Source organism: Aureobasidium melanogenum, assembly GCF_000721775.1.
Source record: "Aureobasidium melanogenum CBS 110374 unplaced genomic scaffold scaffold_2, whole genome shotgun sequence".
Lineage (NCBI taxonomy): Eukaryota > Fungi > Ascomycota > Dothideomycetes > Dothideales > Saccotheciaceae > Aureobasidium > Aureobasidium melanogenum.
Genome location: NW_024470054.1, coordinates 1,729,833 through 1,748,272, shown reverse-complemented (window position 1 = coordinate 1,748,272; position 18,440 = coordinate 1,729,833). Strand labels below are relative to the sequence as shown.

General features: G+C 49.3%; 5 protein-coding genes across 5 annotated transcripts; 3 read left to right on the top strand and 2 right to left on the bottom strand.

Annotated features, from left to right (window-relative positions):
* Window positions 1-832: 832 nt before the first annotated feature.
* On the top strand, window positions 833-1,987 carry M437DRAFT_63064 (uncharacterized protein; the record flags this gene model as incomplete). The annotated part of the gene is made up of 2 exons (XM_041024188.1): window positions 833-861; window positions 940-1,987. The coding sequence occupies 2 exons, from the start codon at window positions 833-835 to the stop codon at window positions 1,985-1,987; spliced, it is 1,077 nt and encodes a 358-aa protein (XP_040883921.1).
* A 1,292-nt stretch (window positions 1,988-3,279) lies between these two features.
* M437DRAFT_81370 (uncharacterized protein) lies at window positions 3,280-5,103 on the top strand (the record flags this gene model as incomplete). Its single annotated transcript, XM_041027546.1, has 3 exons — window positions 3,280-3,685; window positions 3,740-4,988; window positions 5,040-5,103. 3 exons carry the CDS (start codon window positions 3,280-3,282, stop codon window positions 5,101-5,103), a joined length of 1,719 nt encoding a protein of 572 aa, XP_040883920.1.
* A 1,173-nt stretch (window positions 5,104-6,276) lies between these two features.
* M437DRAFT_81369 (phosphoglycerate mutase-like protein) lies at window positions 6,277-7,848 on the top strand (the record flags this gene model as incomplete). The annotated part of the gene is made up of 3 exons (XM_041027545.1): window positions 6,277-6,553; window positions 6,630-6,974; window positions 7,028-7,848. 3 exons carry the CDS (start codon window positions 6,277-6,279, stop codon window positions 7,846-7,848), a joined length of 1,443 nt encoding a protein of 480 aa, XP_040883919.1.
* A 711-nt stretch (window positions 7,849-8,559) lies between these two features.
* M437DRAFT_81368 (uncharacterized protein) lies at window positions 8,560-11,547 on the bottom strand (the record flags this gene model as incomplete). Its single annotated transcript, XM_041027544.1, has 1 exon — window positions 8,560-11,547. The coding sequence occupies one exon, from the start codon at window positions 11,545-11,547 to the stop codon at window positions 8,560-8,562; it is 2,988 nt and encodes a 995-aa protein (XP_040883918.1).
* A 1,245-nt stretch (window positions 11,548-12,792) lies between these two features.
* M437DRAFT_39137 (phospholipid-translocating P-type ATPase) lies at window positions 12,793-16,945 on the bottom strand (the record flags this gene model as incomplete). Its single annotated transcript, XM_041019951.1, has 3 exons — window positions 12,793-12,964; window positions 13,016-13,987; window positions 14,037-16,945. 3 exons carry the CDS (start codon window positions 16,943-16,945, stop codon window positions 12,793-12,795), a joined length of 4,053 nt encoding a protein of 1,350 aa, XP_040883917.1.
* Between the last annotated feature and the right edge of the window lie 1,495 nt (window positions 16,946-18,440).

Here is an 18,440-nt window from a genome sequence, read left to right as displayed (position 1 = left end):
TGGAGCTTCAAATCCTCAGCCTTCTCCCGGTATTCTGCCCAGCGGCTGTCGATGGCAGCTCGTTCTTGAGGTGAGAGGACAACGTCTCGCTTGGCTTTGACCTTCTGTCGTGAAGAAGGCGCCATCCTCAATCCGTCCGATGCCATTCTCTTTTGACTGCAAGAAACACATAAATCGGTAGCCAGTATACGCCGCGGCGCTCGTGTGCTGGCGGGGAGGAACGACATGATGCAAATTCGGTGAGTTGTCCACGACAGGGATGCTGGTCGGAAAGTCAAGCCGGGTCAGGAAGGTGGAAGGTGGAAGGTGGAAAGTGCCTACCTTGGTGGATTGAGATCAAGAAAGTCCAAGCTTCACAAAACTTTATGCAACCCATGGACCGAGCGCTTGTGCAAAACGTCTATCACCAAAATATTTATTATGAATTATCTATTCTGAACACACGGATACATGCAGGTCCATCTTATTAGCAGATTTTCTCTCATCATGTTTTCTAGCGGTCAGTTGCTAGTATTGGCAGGATTCAGCCAACACTTTGCTGGTGAATGAAATCATGAAGCAAGTTCAGCAGCAATTGTGTCCTCCTAGTCAAGGTTATATATAGCATGCAGTATATCCAACGTCCACATTTCATACAAATGAGGCAGCAGTGATACCACAAACGAGTAGCCACCAGACACAAGACAGTGGCTATGCCCAAGGACATCCTTCACGAACCCATGGTCTTTCTACTCACGCTGCAAATCAAGCTGCATCGCCTAATGTTCCATCACAACATCCTTACAATGGTTTCGTGACATAGAAACCCCGGCGAGGCCCACCCAACAGCTCCATGACTCAGGACTCCGATGCAGACATAGGGTTCGCCGATTTTGCCATCAACCATATCATGAAAAGATTTGGAAGTCAATTTGCGGACTATGAAAGCACGACATGAAGCCTTTGCGGTAAAACCAATCAGGACCTCAGGACCTTCTCTGAGAGTCATGCACAGCACATATGCACCACTGAACACCGTCTCAAAGAGAGCCTGGTTAACCAGACAAACACACTTGAGGCACTGAGACAGGACCTCGTATCTGATAGAGAAGATGCCAAGCAGGATCTCGAGACTATCCGTGAAAACCATGACCAACATGTGCTGAACACCGAAGAACGGCTCAAAGAATGCCTGGTCAACCGGACAGACACACTTGAGGCTTTCAGAAGTTCTGAGAAGTGTGTCGAACAAGAATTGTCAAGCGTTCGAGATACGCTGAACGTGTTGAAAGAGGTTGTCACCACAAGACTTCCAGCCAAGGAAGATCAGCCTGAGGTCGTCGAGGAACGTTCAGCTACCTTGTCATATGCCCAAATCGCCGAGATCAATTATGACCCGTCCGATGGAGCAGCAGTTGCAAGTGAGGTCGATGTCCATTTGCAGAGCCAAGGCACACAAACTCTACAGTCCATCGGAGGAGTAGCCCAGGCCTGCAATGACACGGACCTTGAGACTATGTCTTCAAATGGAAAACGTGTCGACGATCGAGCGAAAGCTCTAGAAAAACTTGCTGAAATGTACAGCAACGCAATATGTCCAATGGCACTCGCTGATCTCCTCCGGCCTTACATGGGCTCAACGAGTCCCAGCTTGGAAAGAAGCCAGGAGCCTTCCGTCTCGCCTACAAGGTCCAGGGCCATCTCAGAAGAAAAGCCAGCCCAGCAAGTGTTAGGTAGAGAAGAGGTTCGGATTGAGGCGAGATCAGGCCTTGATCGGGAGAAGGGACAGAAGAAATCTAAGAGTATACACCGAGTTGATCTTGTCGGAGTGTTTGGTCCTAAGCAGCTGTTGTCTAGTACGCCATCTTTGATCAGTAATAGTGGTGGACCTGTACATGGACAGAAAGCCCAGAAACGAAAGTGCGAGGCGTCAGAGATTCCTCAATCTCGAGCGGACTTGCTGCAACAACAACAACAGCAAGCGTACCGCAAGAAACAAAGGAAGTGAATAATTTCAGCTCGAGGTAGCTGGGGCGCAACGTGTGTGCATGTCATCTATAACCGATGATAGTTTCGTACCGGTCTTCCAACAAACGTTCAAACCACACAATCACAAACTGGCTAGATCTTCGATTTGCACATGTCGAGATACCAAAACTTTCAGGCGGCTATCGAGATGTCGGCAGTGAGGTGGTGCGCCCTGTTTCTTTGGTCGCATTGCACGTGAGAAATGTAACGAGGGCCGAGGCGAGACCAGCGACTTGCAGGGACTTCGAAGCAGGTATTCTTTGTACTCCTTCACCCCGCACAGCACGAGCAATCTCGAGATACATGAGACTATACAACGGCGACATGTATCTGCATCGAAGGATGCATATTGAACCATGTATTGGGGTGTTGCACGGCGACCGAGCTTAAGACATTCGATGCGATGGAGGTGACCAGAATGGTATGCAATTATAAAAGTGCAGATGATGGAGGAAACGGCTGAGCCTTGAACATGTTTAGTTTGAGGCTCTGCCATCTGAATCGTGTCGGATTGGGCCGGATGTCATTGGTGTGACGTTTAACTCATCCCCACACATGACATCTACTCCGCACGCGCAGGACGAACAAGAAAATCATATGCAACGGCGGTTTCGAGGTCGAGGTTTGGCTAACCCAACAAGGAGCTATGTTTTGTGTGTACATGTGCGATGGCTCGAAACTCCTTGGATTGGCGTGTAACGGTCAGGGGCTGGAGAAGTTCACAGAGCAACCAGAAGGGCGATGGCAAGGTGGTGGTTGAGTATGTATGCATCACGCCGTGGCCCAACCAATTCCATCTCTCCACAACTTGGAAGCTCCAACCTCCAAGTATTTCCTCTCCGCATTCCTGGTTTTCAGGTTTCTTGTCGTCGTGTGCGTAGAGCTCTCGACTGTTTCGCGACCATTTCTGTTTTCTTGTTTCCTTTCTTGCTACCATTAGGCGTCTATTGATCTTTTCTTTCGCACCCCCGCTGTCACAAATACGTACTTGACAGTCTCGATTACTTTATATCTTGGCGCAACAATAATAACGTCACAGTGAGTTTGGTCACCAGGCTCACGCCATCTTACATCCTAGACGAGGAAGGCGACGCATTTGACCAGGTCCACCTGCCTCGGGTAGAGCCAACTCCATTCAAGACTTGGTACGTACTCTCGATGCCTTGAATCCACGAGAGAACATAACATCCTGTCCAATCCTCTTCTGGCTCGATTCTCGACCCTATCAGATCCCTACTCTACTATCTTTCTTCGAGCAATCACACTGATATCATGGTTTCGACAGTAACAACCGCATCAAACAACCCATCCTCGACCAATTTACAAGCTCCAATTTTCGTCGACAAACCAGGACGTCAGTCACCTCGTCCTAGTTTCACTTACAACAGACCTTCTTGGATCGGAGCACAGCAGGCAGCACGTTCCATCACACCCGGTTCCTCCACCATGGCACAGAAAGAAGAGATTCACTATAGTCACCCTGGCCTTCAGCCCCCTGTCTTCATCGCTGGTTCTATGTGCGAGCCACAATGGGAGCCAATAGAGATGAAGTACAAAGACAAGGAGGATGGAGAACTCGAGTTCAAGCATGAATTCGAAGCGCAACCAGGAGAGTACCAGTACAAGTTTCGCCTTGGTCCTGGTGACTGGTGGGTGCTCGACGAGACTAAGCCGACTGGTAGGCAGAAGCTGGCCCGCAAGTGAGAAAGCATCACTAATAAGTGTACAATAGTCGATGACGGAACAGGTATCCGCAATAACTTGCTCATCGTGGAATCCAAGCCTCAACAACCACAACTCACCAAGCCCCACGAAGCTGAAGTTGAACAAAGAAGTCAAGAGAAGGATATACCAGCGTCGATACAAGTTGCAGGCACTCAGGAAAAGCACGTCGAGCCAGTGGATGATGTGAACGATGACGATGGTATCCCCGAGAGCGAGAAGAACCTGTTCAGACATGAGACTGTTCAGGTGCCTGAGGGTACGGGCGAGAGCGACCGTGAGGATGAGGACATCGAGGGTGACGAGGAGGAAGCTGAAGAGCCACCGCTTTTCGAGCACGAAGCTGGTCCTCAGCGCGTCGACAGCCAGTTCGGTACACCATCCAAGACCAACACTTTCGAGTTCGATAATGTCACCGATTCACCAATTGAGGTTGACGATTTCGCCGTCGAGGAGAGCGATGCTCCCTGCCCTCTCTTCAGACATGAAACTGGTGCCGCGCACGACCTGGACCCTGACGAGGCTCCACTGTTTGCTCACGAGAGCATGTCTCCGGTCATGTCTGCAAGCACTTTCTCGCCTCCATCCCGCAAGCAGCGCAAGCCCGATCTTGAAGATGTCAATGATCCCTCACTGGAGCCATTCCCTGTCGACGAGGCTGGCATCCAAGCTCGGCTTCAACGTGTTGCAACACGCCATCAAGATGATGAAGTTGTGTTCGAGGGAACTCCTCCTTCGCCTTCCTTGGCTCAGACAAAGTCTTTCTCGCCCCAGGTCCGTCCAGATTTGACGCACATGGAGTCCAACGATCTCAGTCATCTTGACTCTATCGACGAAACAGAAGAGACAGACGAGGAACCTGTTGAAGAGCCCGCCCAAAAGAAGGACTCATTGATACAGCCTGTCCCCATTAACACCAAGGTTCAGGACGTCTCCGAGGTCGACAGCAACCCTGTATTCACGGATGTTCCAGATGTTTCCAATCGGGGACCCCCTACACCACCAATGACTCCTACGGAACATGTCAGAACCAAGGCCGCACCTCACGACGGAGCAGCCGACTCAAAGGAAATGCCTGTTCCTGTTGCAAGCCCTCGCTCTCGTGAAGCCAACGCCACGGATCACATCTCCAACCGCCCCGCGCCATCAGAGGCTTCAAAGGCCGTGAAGTCCCCGAAATCGAACGATTCAGAGCTCGGCCTTGCCTCGAAGGCGTGCATTTGGTTCATTGGTCTCTGTGGTGGTAAACTTCGTGCAGCGTAAGTGTATGGCTGTCCTTCATATGGAAACATTACTAACTCTCTGCGCAGTGGAGCAGCCATCGCTATGGGCGTCGCCGCAGTCGCATTCGCCTTGAACACTCGTTCCACTTGAATCCGGAACTGCATACTATTCCAGCAACACCTTCAACAACTTTCGTATCTCATTTTCCTTTGTTCTTTCTTATGTCTACCATATCTCAGAGTCGATTCAATCTCACACAGCGGGCGCAAGGCATGGGTCCAAAAGGTCGGACAAGGTTTTGTCACGAAGCATGTGATTATGGCTAACTCTTCACGACATTCTACAATGCAATGAACGCGGAGACACTACCGAAGCACGCGCAGGCGAGTGAGGAAACCAAGATGGCCATTGAAGCCAGGGTGATGTCTCGCTTAATTATATTTCCTAGCCTTAGTCTTGATCCATATTTGATATAAGCACTTTCCGCTCTCTTCCTTGTACTCTACCAGACCCTCATCGATCAACTTTACATACGAGTATATCGTTTTCGGCTTTGGTTCGTTGACTCGGCGCTCACCCGCATCCGGAGCTCGCCGAGGAGATGTAAATTCGCGCGAGTTCTCGAAAGCTTCCACGAAGGGTTTGTTTTCTAACTCTGAGCGAATATCAGGCACCCAGATCTGAAGACCGATCCTTGTAGTTGATAGATGAACGACTCTGAGCATGATCGAGATATTACAGGGAGGCTGCTGGTCTAGAGAAGAATTGGTCTGGTTGTTGCCCTAACCAGACACTCTATCAACGGTAAAAGCTCCGGCATGTCCGCTTTTCTTGCCCGAGCTTCTTCACCCCACTCATCTAGCTCGATCTCGGTAGATATGCCCACTGCTGTGCATGTACTCGGTACATAGAGTGCGCCTACAAGATGGGCTTCTTTTTGGCGTAACACCCTCGAAAAGGACATGGCGTTCTTGCTTTTATCATGTACAGAGCCATGCATGATTTCCACCCGATTAGTTAGGCCGTGTACCTCGGAAGTTCAACTGGGAGCGCGTCGCGATACTGGCTTCCATACTAGCGTGTATAGCTCGAATGGAGATACGGTTGGGAATTGGTTATCAATCGCTGTCAGCGCGGCCCAGAGCGAGCTGTCACCAAGCAGCTTTTCCCACGAGTAGCTTGCTGGGGTTGCCCGCATCTCTGGACTGCCGATAGTTCATCGATAATCCTCCAGGCACATAAAAGGCTAAGAGCCGCCTGTTCGTTCTTGACTTTGAGTCTTTGCTGTCAACCACCTCTCGTTCCACCCGTGCAACCGTCAAAATGTTGTCCAAGTCTTTCGTTGCTTTGTCCCTTCTCTCGTCGTCGGTGTCGGCCGAGACTGTGTTGGGAGTTTACATGTTCCACAGACACGGAGACCGCACACCAAAGGCTCTTGCTCCTGCCAACTTGACCGACCTTGGTTACACTCAAGTCTTCACCTCTGGTGACTACTACCGCAGCCGCTACATTGAATCCGGCGCCGAACACAGAATTCTGGGCATCAACTCCGATATCGTCAAGCAATCGCAAATCAGTGCTTCTGCTCCTTCTGATACTGGTATGTTTCTTTTTCTGTGCATATCTCCGAGAAGATAGAATGCATTAGGGCAAGTTTCTCTGACGCATTCTTGCAGTTCTCCAGAACTCGGCCACGGGTTTCTTGCAGGGTCTTTATCCTCCCGTTGGCGAGGGCTTGGGTTCTCAGACTCTCCGCAATGGATCTAACGTGACTAGCCCACTCAATGGCTACCAACTCATTCCTTTGGCCCTGACCACCAGCGGTGGCGGCAGTGAGGACAACGGCTGGCTCCAGGCTGCTTCTGGCTGTGCCAATGCTGTCAGCAGCTCCAACGAGTACTTCTCCAGCCCTCAGTACATCGATCTTCTTGCTAGCACTCAGGACTTCTACAACAACCTTACTCCTGTGATCAACGGTACTTTCAGCTCGGACCAGATCAGCTACAAGAATGCCTACACCAGTAAGTTGTAAAGTTGTGTGTTTTTCCATGTTCAAAGCTGATAATGTGCCCAGTCTACGATCTGATCCACGTTGCTGAGATCCACAATGCCACCATCAACTCATCTGACATCCTTACTCCTGACGTCCTCCACCAGATCCAGTCTCTGGCCGATGAGCACGAATGGGGCCTTGCTTACAACTCCTCCAACGACATGCGTGCCGTCGCCGGCATGGTGCTCGCCGCCGAAATTGTCCAGTTCCTGAACAACACCATCACTGGCCAAGGCAAGAGCAAATTCGGCGTCCAATTCGGCGCCTACGGAACCTTCTCTTCCTTCTTCGGTCTCGCCGACTTGCCAGTCACTAACCCTGACTTCTACGGTATGACTGATTATGCCTCGTCCATGGCCTTCGAGCTCGTCACCAATGCTAGCACTTCGCCTTTCCCTGCTGCTAGCGATATTTCTGTGCGTTTCTTGTACCACAACGGTACTGCCAACGCTACCAGCCCTCCTGTTGCTTACCCTCTGTTCGGCACCGGCAACGAACTTACCTCGTGGAATGACTTTGTCACTGCAATGGACAAGTTCAGCATTGGCAGCACACAGCAATGGTGCACTGCCTGTGGCAACAGTACTGGCACTTGCGCTGCCTACGCTCCTGCCTCTTCCTCTGGCAGCTCCTCCTCTTCCTCTGTCCAGAACAAGCAGAAGAGTGGAAATGGCTTGAGTCCTGCTGTTAATGGCGTGATCGGTGCCATGGTTACTCTGGCTGTTATTCTTGGTCTTGAGGCTTTGATTTTGCTTGTTGGTGGCTTCAAGGTTGTGAGCAAGAAGACTCTTGCTGCTAGTGCTGTTACTGCTGAGACCGTTACTGGTGGCAAGGCTGCTTAAAGCGACGACGGAACAATTTCTTATGAGTAAAATAATGGTGGCTGGGGAAGGCGGGTTGAAATGTTTATGACCTCTCGTTCGCTTTTAGTATATATAAAAACGAAAAATTGTATATGATGAGATTTATTGTTTTTTTTTTCTGAATCAATATGCTTCATGATCTTGCCTTCCATCTCGTCTTTTGAGGTTGTGTCTTGTCAGGTCTACAAGGGGCATGTTGAGAATTTGGATGCTCATCATCTCCATGTGCGAAGGCTTGTCACATTATAGCTGTGAAAATGCACAATATATAGTTAAAGGGAGTTATGTCCAGAGAAGCGACCTCACAAGCAAAGATCTCAATGGACATGCTCCTGTTTGGATTAGCGATTGTGCATTTCTATAGCTGATGAACCCTTCGCTGATGACCGTGGGATAGTGTTCGAGCTGAAAGAGTCTAAACTCTCATCTCTCTCCATCTGCGAGGCACTCTCAGGATAGAGCTATAAAATGCACAATATATAACCAATGGGAGTTTTGTCCAGAGAAGCAACATCACGTTCAGACATCTCAGTGGACATACTCGTTTTTGAATTGACATTCTTGCATTTTTGTAGCTGACCGTGAACATTACACATCACTGGGAGAAAGCCCAAAAGTGTTCAAAATCTTCATTTCAATTTCGTTTCTAATTCCTCGTTTCTCGTATTTCTGAAAGGCTATGCAACCTCCTCAATTTCTGGGTCCAACGACCGTCTTTTGCACAACCCAGACCTTGATCGAAGTACCATCTTCCCTTTGAATCTCCTCTGAGAACAACTGACCATGATCCTCCAGATCCTCCAATGTTTGCTTGCGTTGTCTTCTTGCTTCTTCTTTGGCATTGATGTCATGGATACGCATCGATTGATTTTCCTCAGGCCATAGCAGTTTGAAGACTTTTTCATTGGCTTTGAGGTTTGCAAGATCGAATGTGGTGTAGATTTCACTGTCTTCTTCGAGGACGGTGGTGGCGATGGGAGCAGCAGGAGTCTCGTGGGAAGTTAATGCAGCAGGAGTTGAGGTTTCTTGTCTGACTGCAAACACAGTCTTGGAGAGTATACCTTTATCTTCGAAAAGAGGCAGCTCACCCACGAATTCAGTGTGAAGTTGTCTCTGCACCCAGACTTTGACGTGGCCTTCAGGTACATCGAGTTGAGCCCAAGCCATATCGTGTTCGCTCATGCCTTGATGCAGACTTCGCTCCCGCTTGGGGTCAATCTTGATGGCTGAGGCAGTGCCGTGGGGACGCAGAATTTCATTGGTGACGGCGGCATTGGCGGCGTTGAGGTATGTGTAGTCTCCGCATGCAATGGCGATGTCATCGTCTGGTTCTTCTTCCGAGTTGAGCCATTGTTTGCGACACACTGTGTAGACGAAGTAAGTGAGGTCTGCTTCTTGAATGACCTCTGGTGGTTCCTCGTCTACTTCCTCTTCTTCGTCTTTGCAGCTGTTGAGATGCTTGTACAGTGCTTGGATAGCGGCCGGTGGCAGAGATTTTCCTGCCGTACGAGGGTAGCCATCCTCCCTGATGTCACTGATCTCAGTCGACTTTCTGGATTTGCTGCGTTTGGAAGGCGTCTTCTTTTGACCTTCGTCGCCTCCCTCTACATCTTCGCCATCATTCGAAAATGCAAAGCCAGTGTCTGTGACTTTGCCCGCCTTCCTTGCAGCGCCAGCCTGAGCCAGAGAACGTTTGTGAGCATCAGAAATGGCAGCCTTCAGATCTCGCTCAGCTTTGGCACGTAAAGCTTTCTCATCCCTCAAGCTTTCTCTGTGAGTCTGAGCCTCTTCCTTGAGCTTTTGATATTTTTCCTGGACTTCAGCCTTGAGTTTGAGCTGTTTTTCTTGTTCCTTGAGCTCAGCTGTCTTGGCAGCAGATTCTTCTTCGATCGTTTTGATGTGTTGTTGCAGTTCTGCTTCCTTCGTTGCCCAGGCAAGTCGTTCCTGCTCAAGTTGGTCGGCAAGACGTTTCGCATCTGGAAGTCTGACGGGAGGAGCCTGCACGATTGGCTTTGCAAGAACAGGACGGGTGGTAGCTGAAGATGCGGGTTGCTCGAAGTATTGATCTTCGAGAGGTATGATGTCTTGCTCAGGTGCTTCTTCTTCCTTTGGAGTTGTCTCTTTCTTCGGTGGCTCGAGAGCGCGCTTTGCTTGGTACAATCGCTGCCTGCTCTTGAGTGTTTCAAGAACATAAGGTGTTCTTGTCAGGTCGAGGATCTCCTTAACCTGAGACCAGTTCATCGGGTTGTCTTTTCTGTTCATGTAGTCCCAGACTCTAATGTCTGTAGCATCGGGCTGAAACTTCAGCAATTGCTCTTTTGGAATCTTGCTGGCTAAAGAGCTTGACTCTTTAAAAGCATGCGAAGAGACTGGAGGCGAAACATGGTGTTGTGATGAAGCTTGAGTCAAGACTGGTGGAGAGACATATTGTTGTCCTGCAGGTTGAGGGACCGGGGCTTTCTGATCGAAAGGGCTTGATGTTAACACTGGCGGTGGATAGTCGAGATCTTCTTGGAACGGCTGACGCGGCTTCTTGGATCTGATGGAACTCAGAATGTTCTTTTGTTTCACGAAACCTGCTGGGACGGTAGATTTTTTGGGACGAGTGTCAGGTGCAGGGGTTGACTCTGCTCCCTGTGACCGCGAATGATGGTTTGCACGTTCTTGATGTTGCGCATACTGTGCATGATGTGAGGTGTTAAGTGTCTGTGAAGATGCAACAGCGACATCGTGTTGTGCCCCGGTCGGTTCGTTGCGATAATGTGCCCGGCTCGGTTCTCGAGTGTCTTGTGCCCCCGGTTGAGACTGTCTGCGACGTTGTTGTTTTGCTCTATCTGCAGTCGGTATCTCCGGTCTCTGGCGGTTGGTGTGAATTGCATGCTCTCGTGGAGCCGCGTGAGAAATTCTTGCTCGCTCGTGATCAGACGCATGTTGTCGTGGACCGTCCGGCAAGTCGAAACTAACGTGACGGCTCGGTGCAAATCCAGAAGGAGGTGGTTGATGAGGTAAGGTGTTGTACGCGTATCTCGAATTGGATCTTGGGTTCTGGATCTGGGCTTGGAGAGGAGGTTGAAGATATGCCTCTCGACCATTTCGCTGTAAGTGACTTGCACCGCGGCGGAAGCGATTATCGTCGGCTTCATCGTGTCCGTAACGTTGTCCAGTTTGCGAGGTGCGCGTGCCCTCACGGCTTTGAACAAACGGAGGTGGAGTCTCATACTTGATGTCCGTCGGTTGACCAAAATCTTCGACGTGACTACCATCTTCACTTGAATCGCTCTCTTCCTGGAATGGTCGACGATCGAGAATAGAATTTCCTAGGCCGGGAACGATGTCTTGCTGTCGAGTCCGTGTCGAATGTTGAGCATTTTCATTCAGAAGTCGAACTGGTGTAGGTTGACGTGGACTTTCATACAGAGGACTGTAGACTGCGTAAGGATCGGGTCCGAAGAGATCGTCGTTGTGCTGTGTTGTGCGTTGCTGATATTGGTCCTGCGGAGCTCGAGCATACCTCGAGTAGGCGCCATCATACGAAGAGGCACGGTTCCGCTTGAATTCCCTTTCCTCTTCATCGGTGCGCAAGACGTCTGTTGAGACGTTGTTACGCTTCAGGATTCTTTGTACAGGTGGCATATCTGTCGTATGCTCAGAGACTCTTGACCTGTAAGGAGGGTTCATGATGGAAGACAAAGAATGGAAGAGGCTGCGACTATAAGGACAAGATCAGAATGACTCGATGAAAGTCGGAGTACGAATCGATATGACCTACTGTATCCGAGTTGTTGCAAAGTATAAAGAGGATGGTCAAGGGTAGATCAAGGCTCGTCAGATATGGTACACTGCGAGGGCACGGTCCACGTGTAGCAATCACGCTCCGCTGTAAGTCGGTCGGAGTGTGTTCGAGTGAGTTGAGATTGGGTCTTGTTGGCGGGGTGAATGAGGGTAGAGCGCTGGTCGAGGCGACTTTTGGCAAGAACTGTTCCGTGGTAAACGACGCTACGCGCAAATTCGATCGGAGAAGTTGCGATGAACACAATTGGAAGATGATATCTGACGAGTATGTGAGTGACTTTCAATCACATTCTCTACGCTCCGAGTTTACGCTCCGCGCCGATTCGATTCTATGTGTTAGTGAAAGCACAATCGGAGCGGTGATAAAGAATGGACCTTAAGATTGCCGTATCTCGAGGACAGAGATGTCAGGTGGTATATCTAGAAAAATGCAGAATAGTATCCAAGAAAATGGTTGTGTCCAGTGAGATTGACATCTCCATAGGCTCTCTGGACACACTTGTATTCCTAAAGCCATTGTGCATTTTGATAGCATAGAAATTGCCCTGCATCGGGTTGGGAGTCCTGAGAAGTTGCTTCATCTCGTGGGGTGAGAGGTCAAGTTGTATAGCTATAAGAATGCACAATATGTCCTGAGATTGAGTAGTGTCCAGTGAGATACGACTTCCCTTGGGCTCTCTCCGGACACTCCTTCAATCCCGAATCCATTATGCATTTTTACAGTTGAAAACTGCCCTGCATCGATGTGGGAGTCCTTAGAAGTGGTTGCATCTCACATCGCGAGACGTCGAGGAATACAGCTATCAAAATGCAGAATGGTGTTCGAAAAATGAGTAGTGTCCAGTGAGATACAGCTTCGTTTCGGCTCTCTCTGGATACATCTCGAAATCGAAAAATGTTGTGCATCTTGTCAGCTTAGAAGTTGCTTTGTGTCGAAGTCGGGAATCGATCAAGCTAGAAGCTCAGGTCCCAAAACTGCGAGTCAGTAAGTCGGCTCTCCATCTCACGCTTCACAATTTTTTATGGTTGTGGAAATGCACAGTGAATTAGCATTTTGCACTGGTGTCCAGAGAGAGGTGGTAATTTCATATCCCATACAAATGCATATAAACACGAACCTGATGGATGCCTTTAGTCCCTGCTACTTGCCATCTCACCATATCTTCCTCTTTCTCTCGTGGTATCGTAAGCCTGCAACACTCTGGCTTGTGATTCATCGGTCTGCGAGAATGCATATCCACGCTGTTTGCGCATGCGCTGTACTTGGCGAACCTTGCGAATTGCCTTTTGGAATTGTTCCATCCTGTCTCAAGTTAGTGGCAGTCGGCGTGAGAAACAAAGAGAAAACAAATACCTTGGTCGGTAATCCTGAATGTTGTATTTCTGGATCTCCTGGACGTGGTGGTAGGCTTGGGGATAGTACATGCGCTTGGCATACTTCCAGGCAAAGTCTCTAAGAAGACAGAGGACCGGAAGAACGATGATCGTCAGCCAGAAGACAAGACTAGGAAACAGTCTTGGAACGACGCCAGCATATTCCATGCTGAATCCGAGTTTGGGTGCAACAGTAGCGTAAATGGGTAAAAAGATGAACCACACCGCAAGACTGCCAGGTATCGCAATCACAGTGTATTTGGTCCAAAGGTTGGTGATGAGTGCTGCTTTACCAAGAGTCGTGATAAGGCCAGCCGTATATAGAGTGGTTCCCCATACCCAGTGTCCAGCAATCTTGCCGTCGCTCTGAGGCAAATCCCAAAGGAAGATAAGCTCAGAGACAAAGTAAAGGATAAGGGAGTGGTAGAAGCCGTTTGCTACCCAACTAAAGAAGGAATGCATTCTGAAGAACACACCTTTCTGACTGAGTTGGTAAAGTTGAGGGTATCGATCGAGCAAACGAGCCGAGACGTATTGATCGAAGATACCAAGAACAAAGGGTGGCATCACTGTGAAGAGAACATTGTAGAAACTCATCGTCCAGGATTCGAAGATGACTTCTCCAGAGAACCCGTTTTGGAAAGAGTACCAAAACTGGGTCATGAAGAGTGCCGTGTTCTTGTAATAGAAGTACAAGATCATCTTGGAGATTCTTTGGTATGACCAGGCTCCGTGGACGAGCAGTAGCTTGCGCAAGTATCGGAATTGAGCGATGGAGACATCGGCTGAACGTGCTGCTTGCAGACCTTCAACACCTGAGATACCAATACCAATGTGTGCAGCTTGAATCATTGAGACATCGTTGGCGCCATCACCAATTGCTAAAAGAATGGCTTTTTTATGACGCTTGACAAGCTTGACAACAAGAGCTTTTTGGAGTGGCGAGACACGGCTGTAGTTGGTTAGCAGACATTCGAGCGTAACAAAACGATCACACATACCAGCAGATTACAGCCTTGCAAATGACAGCCAAATCCAAGAAGAGCTTCTCCATGTCTTTCTCAAGTGCATAGGTGAGAGACTTTCCATCAATAACGAGTGCCAGAGTTTCGACGGTTATACCAGACTGGAACTGACTTTGTACAGCACTCAGCTTCTTTTGCAAATTGTCCCTAGTAGCGGCTGCGGTTTCTTCGTTGACAATAAGGAGAGTCATGTCCTCGCTGATCAGCTTACAACTCATACCAATATTGATGGCAGTCTCTTGTCTGTCTCCAGTCAAGACCCAGATTTTGATGCCAGCTGTTTGCAGAGTGTGAATAGTGTCTGGTACGCCATCTTGCAGCTTATCTTCGATGGCTGTGGCGCCCAGCAGAGTGAAGTCATGTTCAATGAGCTCAGCCGCCTTATCCATTTCCTCAGCTCGGTTACCGCCAACAGTAGTCGCAGCTTCGTTGAAGACTTGCTGCCAGCGTCTGAACTCTTCTTCTGGGACCTCGCGCGAAGCGAGACACAGGGTTCTCAGTCCTTCAGCGGCATACTCCTCAAGATGTTGCAGAGTGGCTTCGACATATGGATTGTCGCCACCAAGACGCTCCAAGATAACGGTGTCAGCACCTTTACAGTAGCATCTGATTTTGCCATCAGGACATCTGAAAATAGTCGACATGCGCTTTCTTGTCGAGTTAAATTCGCAAACAGCCAAGAGTTCGTACTCCTGTTGTTCTCCATATACCTCGATCATGACTGAGCGAGGTTTGCGTGCAACGAACTTATAGCCGAGCGTGACAGCACCTTCTACCAACGCACCCTCATCAGGTGAGGCTGCTTGGTACTTGATTTTGCCACCTTTCTCTGAGCTCGTTTCTGGAATGACGGTATGACAAGTGGACAGCAAGGTCAAAAACTGGTTGATGATCTCGCGGGATGGATGGTTTCGTCTGTTGTGCTCCAAGCGAGTGAAGTCAAATATACCCATATCACCATCCTCTCCCGTTGATCTTCTGTCTTCGGGAACTTCGTCGGCATACTGTATTCCTGCAATTGAACTTTGCCTGAATTCCATCATGTTGCATGTAAGTGTGCCAGTCTTGTCTGAGAAAATGTATTCGACTTGACCCAATTCTTCAACCAGGGACGATGTCCTGCAGTTAGCAGGTGTGTCCGTCTTGTCATAGTAGATGTCGAGATCCGAGCTGATGAGGATAGCCTGCCAATACTTGATGATTTCGATCGTAACGAAAAGCGAAATAGGTACCAGGTTTGAGTACAGCACCCAGTTGGTGAAGAAGTCGCTGAAAAACTGCTTTCCGCCGTTGACGGGAGTGTAAGACAGGTACCACATCCTCTTGCCTGAGGTGGCACGTGTGACAAGATCACCGATCGAACTGACGATACTCAGAGCGACAAGAATACCACCAAGCATGAGGATTTGCACGTTCACCAAGCGTTCGACGGCGGTCTTCTTGATGGGAGTGGCTGTCGCATTGCGCATGAGTTTGGTTTCATGACCAGTAAAGACGACAATTCCATGCACCCAGGGTGTGTTTCTCAGAGTAGCGCCGCGAAGTAAGAGTTGCTCGGGGTTCAAAGGTAGCTCCTTCTCGCCGCCACCAGATTGCATTGTCATGGTCGCCTCGTACGTATAGAGACTACTGTTGGGAGGTTCGGAACGGATCCTACCACCGAGCCTGCTGATGTCGGCAGGGCTAACGAGGTTTGCAGTCTCTGGGATAGCTTGTTTAATCTTCAAGTTTGTCTCGCCATCAAGGTTTGCAGTCTCAATGTAGCATAGACCTTCAGGTTCAGAACTGGCCAACAGGACAAGATCGGCCGGGAACGGTTCTTCAGACTCTACACGAACGACATCTCCGACTGCGATATTGATCCAGTTGCTATCCTGAAAAGTTGAACCTCGTAGGACGCGGGCTTTTGAAGTGTTGAGTTGTTTATCCTGGGATTTTCTGCGCGAATCTTCAATTATCTCTTTGCCGGCTGAGACCAGAAGGACAATTCCCAATGGCACAATAGTGGTGTATCTACTTGTGGGTGAGACACCAGGGATTTGTTGCAAGATTGCCGTAAACAAGAAGAACAAGTTGGCATACTTGGAGAACTGCTCGAACAAGAACTTTGGCAAGAAAGTTGCAAAGTTGTACTTGGAAGTCGAGACATGGTTGTCCACGTACTTGTTGGCAGCATTTGCAGGTGGATTGTTAAGATGAATGATGCGAGGCCCAGCAGCATTCGGATCCGGGCCTGAGCGACCAAGGCCAAACTTGAATTTGGCTCCAGGCGTACGCTTGGCAGGTGGAGGCGCGGATGGTAGAGCATCAACACCACCAGATGCAATGTGAGATGAACGAGCACCAGCTTCGGTCAATGGCAAATCCATTTCTGAATAGCCGCCGGTGTTTGCACCAAACATGTTCTTGGCGCGATCTACGATGCTTTCTCCAATACCCATTATGCTATTCCTATTGCGGCCATGGCTAGTGAAGCGTGATTCACGCAAGCCTGGCATATTGTCCTCGTCAATGCCTCCACCTGATGCATAGTAGTCTCTGTCATCCGGAAGGTCGTCAAGATCCGAGTAGGGCTGATAGTTGTTCAGATCAGAGGTTTGAGAGTATTGTCTTCCCATAGTATCGTGCATAGGAATGTGTAGACCAGTAGTACTCGGGGCGCCAGGACCTCCCGGCAGACCAGCTGTCGAAGAGGAGCCCACGAAATCATCATAACTGGTAGAGGCACGAGGCGCATCGGAGGAGTCTATGTTGTGGTGGAGGAGTAGGTGATCGTCATCGGTGGGCGGGGGCTTTCCAGTATTGTAGACGGGCTGATCGTCCAGGTCGAGTAGGAGGTCGGAATCGGCAGACGGAGACGCCTGACCATGAGGTCTCCCGGCCATGGTTATTGAGAAGGAGCGTCGGCAATGCGCGCGCGACTACTAGCAATCGCGTCGAGGCGAGAGTATTCGAGGGGTGACTTTACGAGGTGAGCGAGGCAGATGCGACCATTCGGTAGACAGCGGTAAGGACTCCTGAACCGGGACGAGGCAGCTGAGACGTGACGGACAGGAGGTCAACGGCGACGCGAATGGAATTGCGAGAGCATGAATACTCTCTTAGCACTGGCTGTACGTCGGAGACGAGATGAAAATAGTGCTGGGCTGTGTATCCAGCTCTCTCTTAGACGCGTACCGCTTGCGACTGCCCTAACTAGCGGCTGCGACTTCCTTGTCCTCTTCAGGAGGTGCAAATTCACCAATTCACCAATCGGATCGGACCATCCCCGTTGAACCCTGAAAGCTGCTTCCTCCAACACCACCTCAGTTTCATACACAAAGACAAACTGTTGGTTTCTTAGTATATACATCTTTCAGAAACAGGACATCGATCACCAGAATCTCCTAAGATGCCACTCCGACACACGCCAAACCCTTCGCCTTCCACATCAGCCTTTCTCGTACTCCAAGGCTTGGCAGTGGTCTTGACTGCAGACTATCTTGTCGCTGCCGCTCAATCTCGTCCGAGCAGTCTCTCTGCAGCTTTGAGCGGACTCAACATAACCAAAACGCCACCGCCTTTCCGGCAGCTTCACAAAGGAGAGAAGCATGACCTGGATAACAGTTGATGAAGTGAGAGTCAAGTCGAGCTGAAACGAGCTTTCAAGACATTTGGTGTGAACCATGGTCATCGCCGGATCAATGTTCCTCATCAGTTTGTCTAATTCTTCACCTCAATTGAAATTCCATAAAAAATTGCGGAAGCACTGGCAGTATCTTCTGTGGCTCGAATTTTCTTTCAAACGACTGCTTGTTGCTACTGGGATTGATCAGACAGGGTGGTAGGCACAACAATATGGAACAAGGTTATTTTCTGTCTTTGCGTGTGCAACTCTCGTTTAAACAACCAATCATTAGCTATTGGTGACTCTGCTGTCTCTAGGTCGCCCATTTTCAGACTGCATTGCTCGTTCTCCGACGACATCAGGTCATATAAAACTTTCAGGAACTAGTAATTGCCACTGCGTCAGTGAAGCTCCGAATGCCTACTATCTCCCCGTATACTAGAGTATGTAATGCGTATAGCTATAGAAATGCATAATAGTAACAGGAAACAAGATGGTATCCACTGAGAGGCAGAAATTTCTTGACTCTCCGTAGTTATGCCTCTGCTTTCCAAAACGATTGTGCCTTCTTACAATATGAATCCTGCTTGTTGCCGCAGGCGGAGTACGGTAGGAGTTACAAACTTACACAGGGAGGTAGTCGATCAACCATAATATTGGGCAAAGTCAAAACATCACACATCATGTTGTCTCGATATAAAATCTTTGGTGTCTAGATACAAGACTCTGAATTACTGGATCAGAATCTCATAAATACCAGACAGTGTTAGATT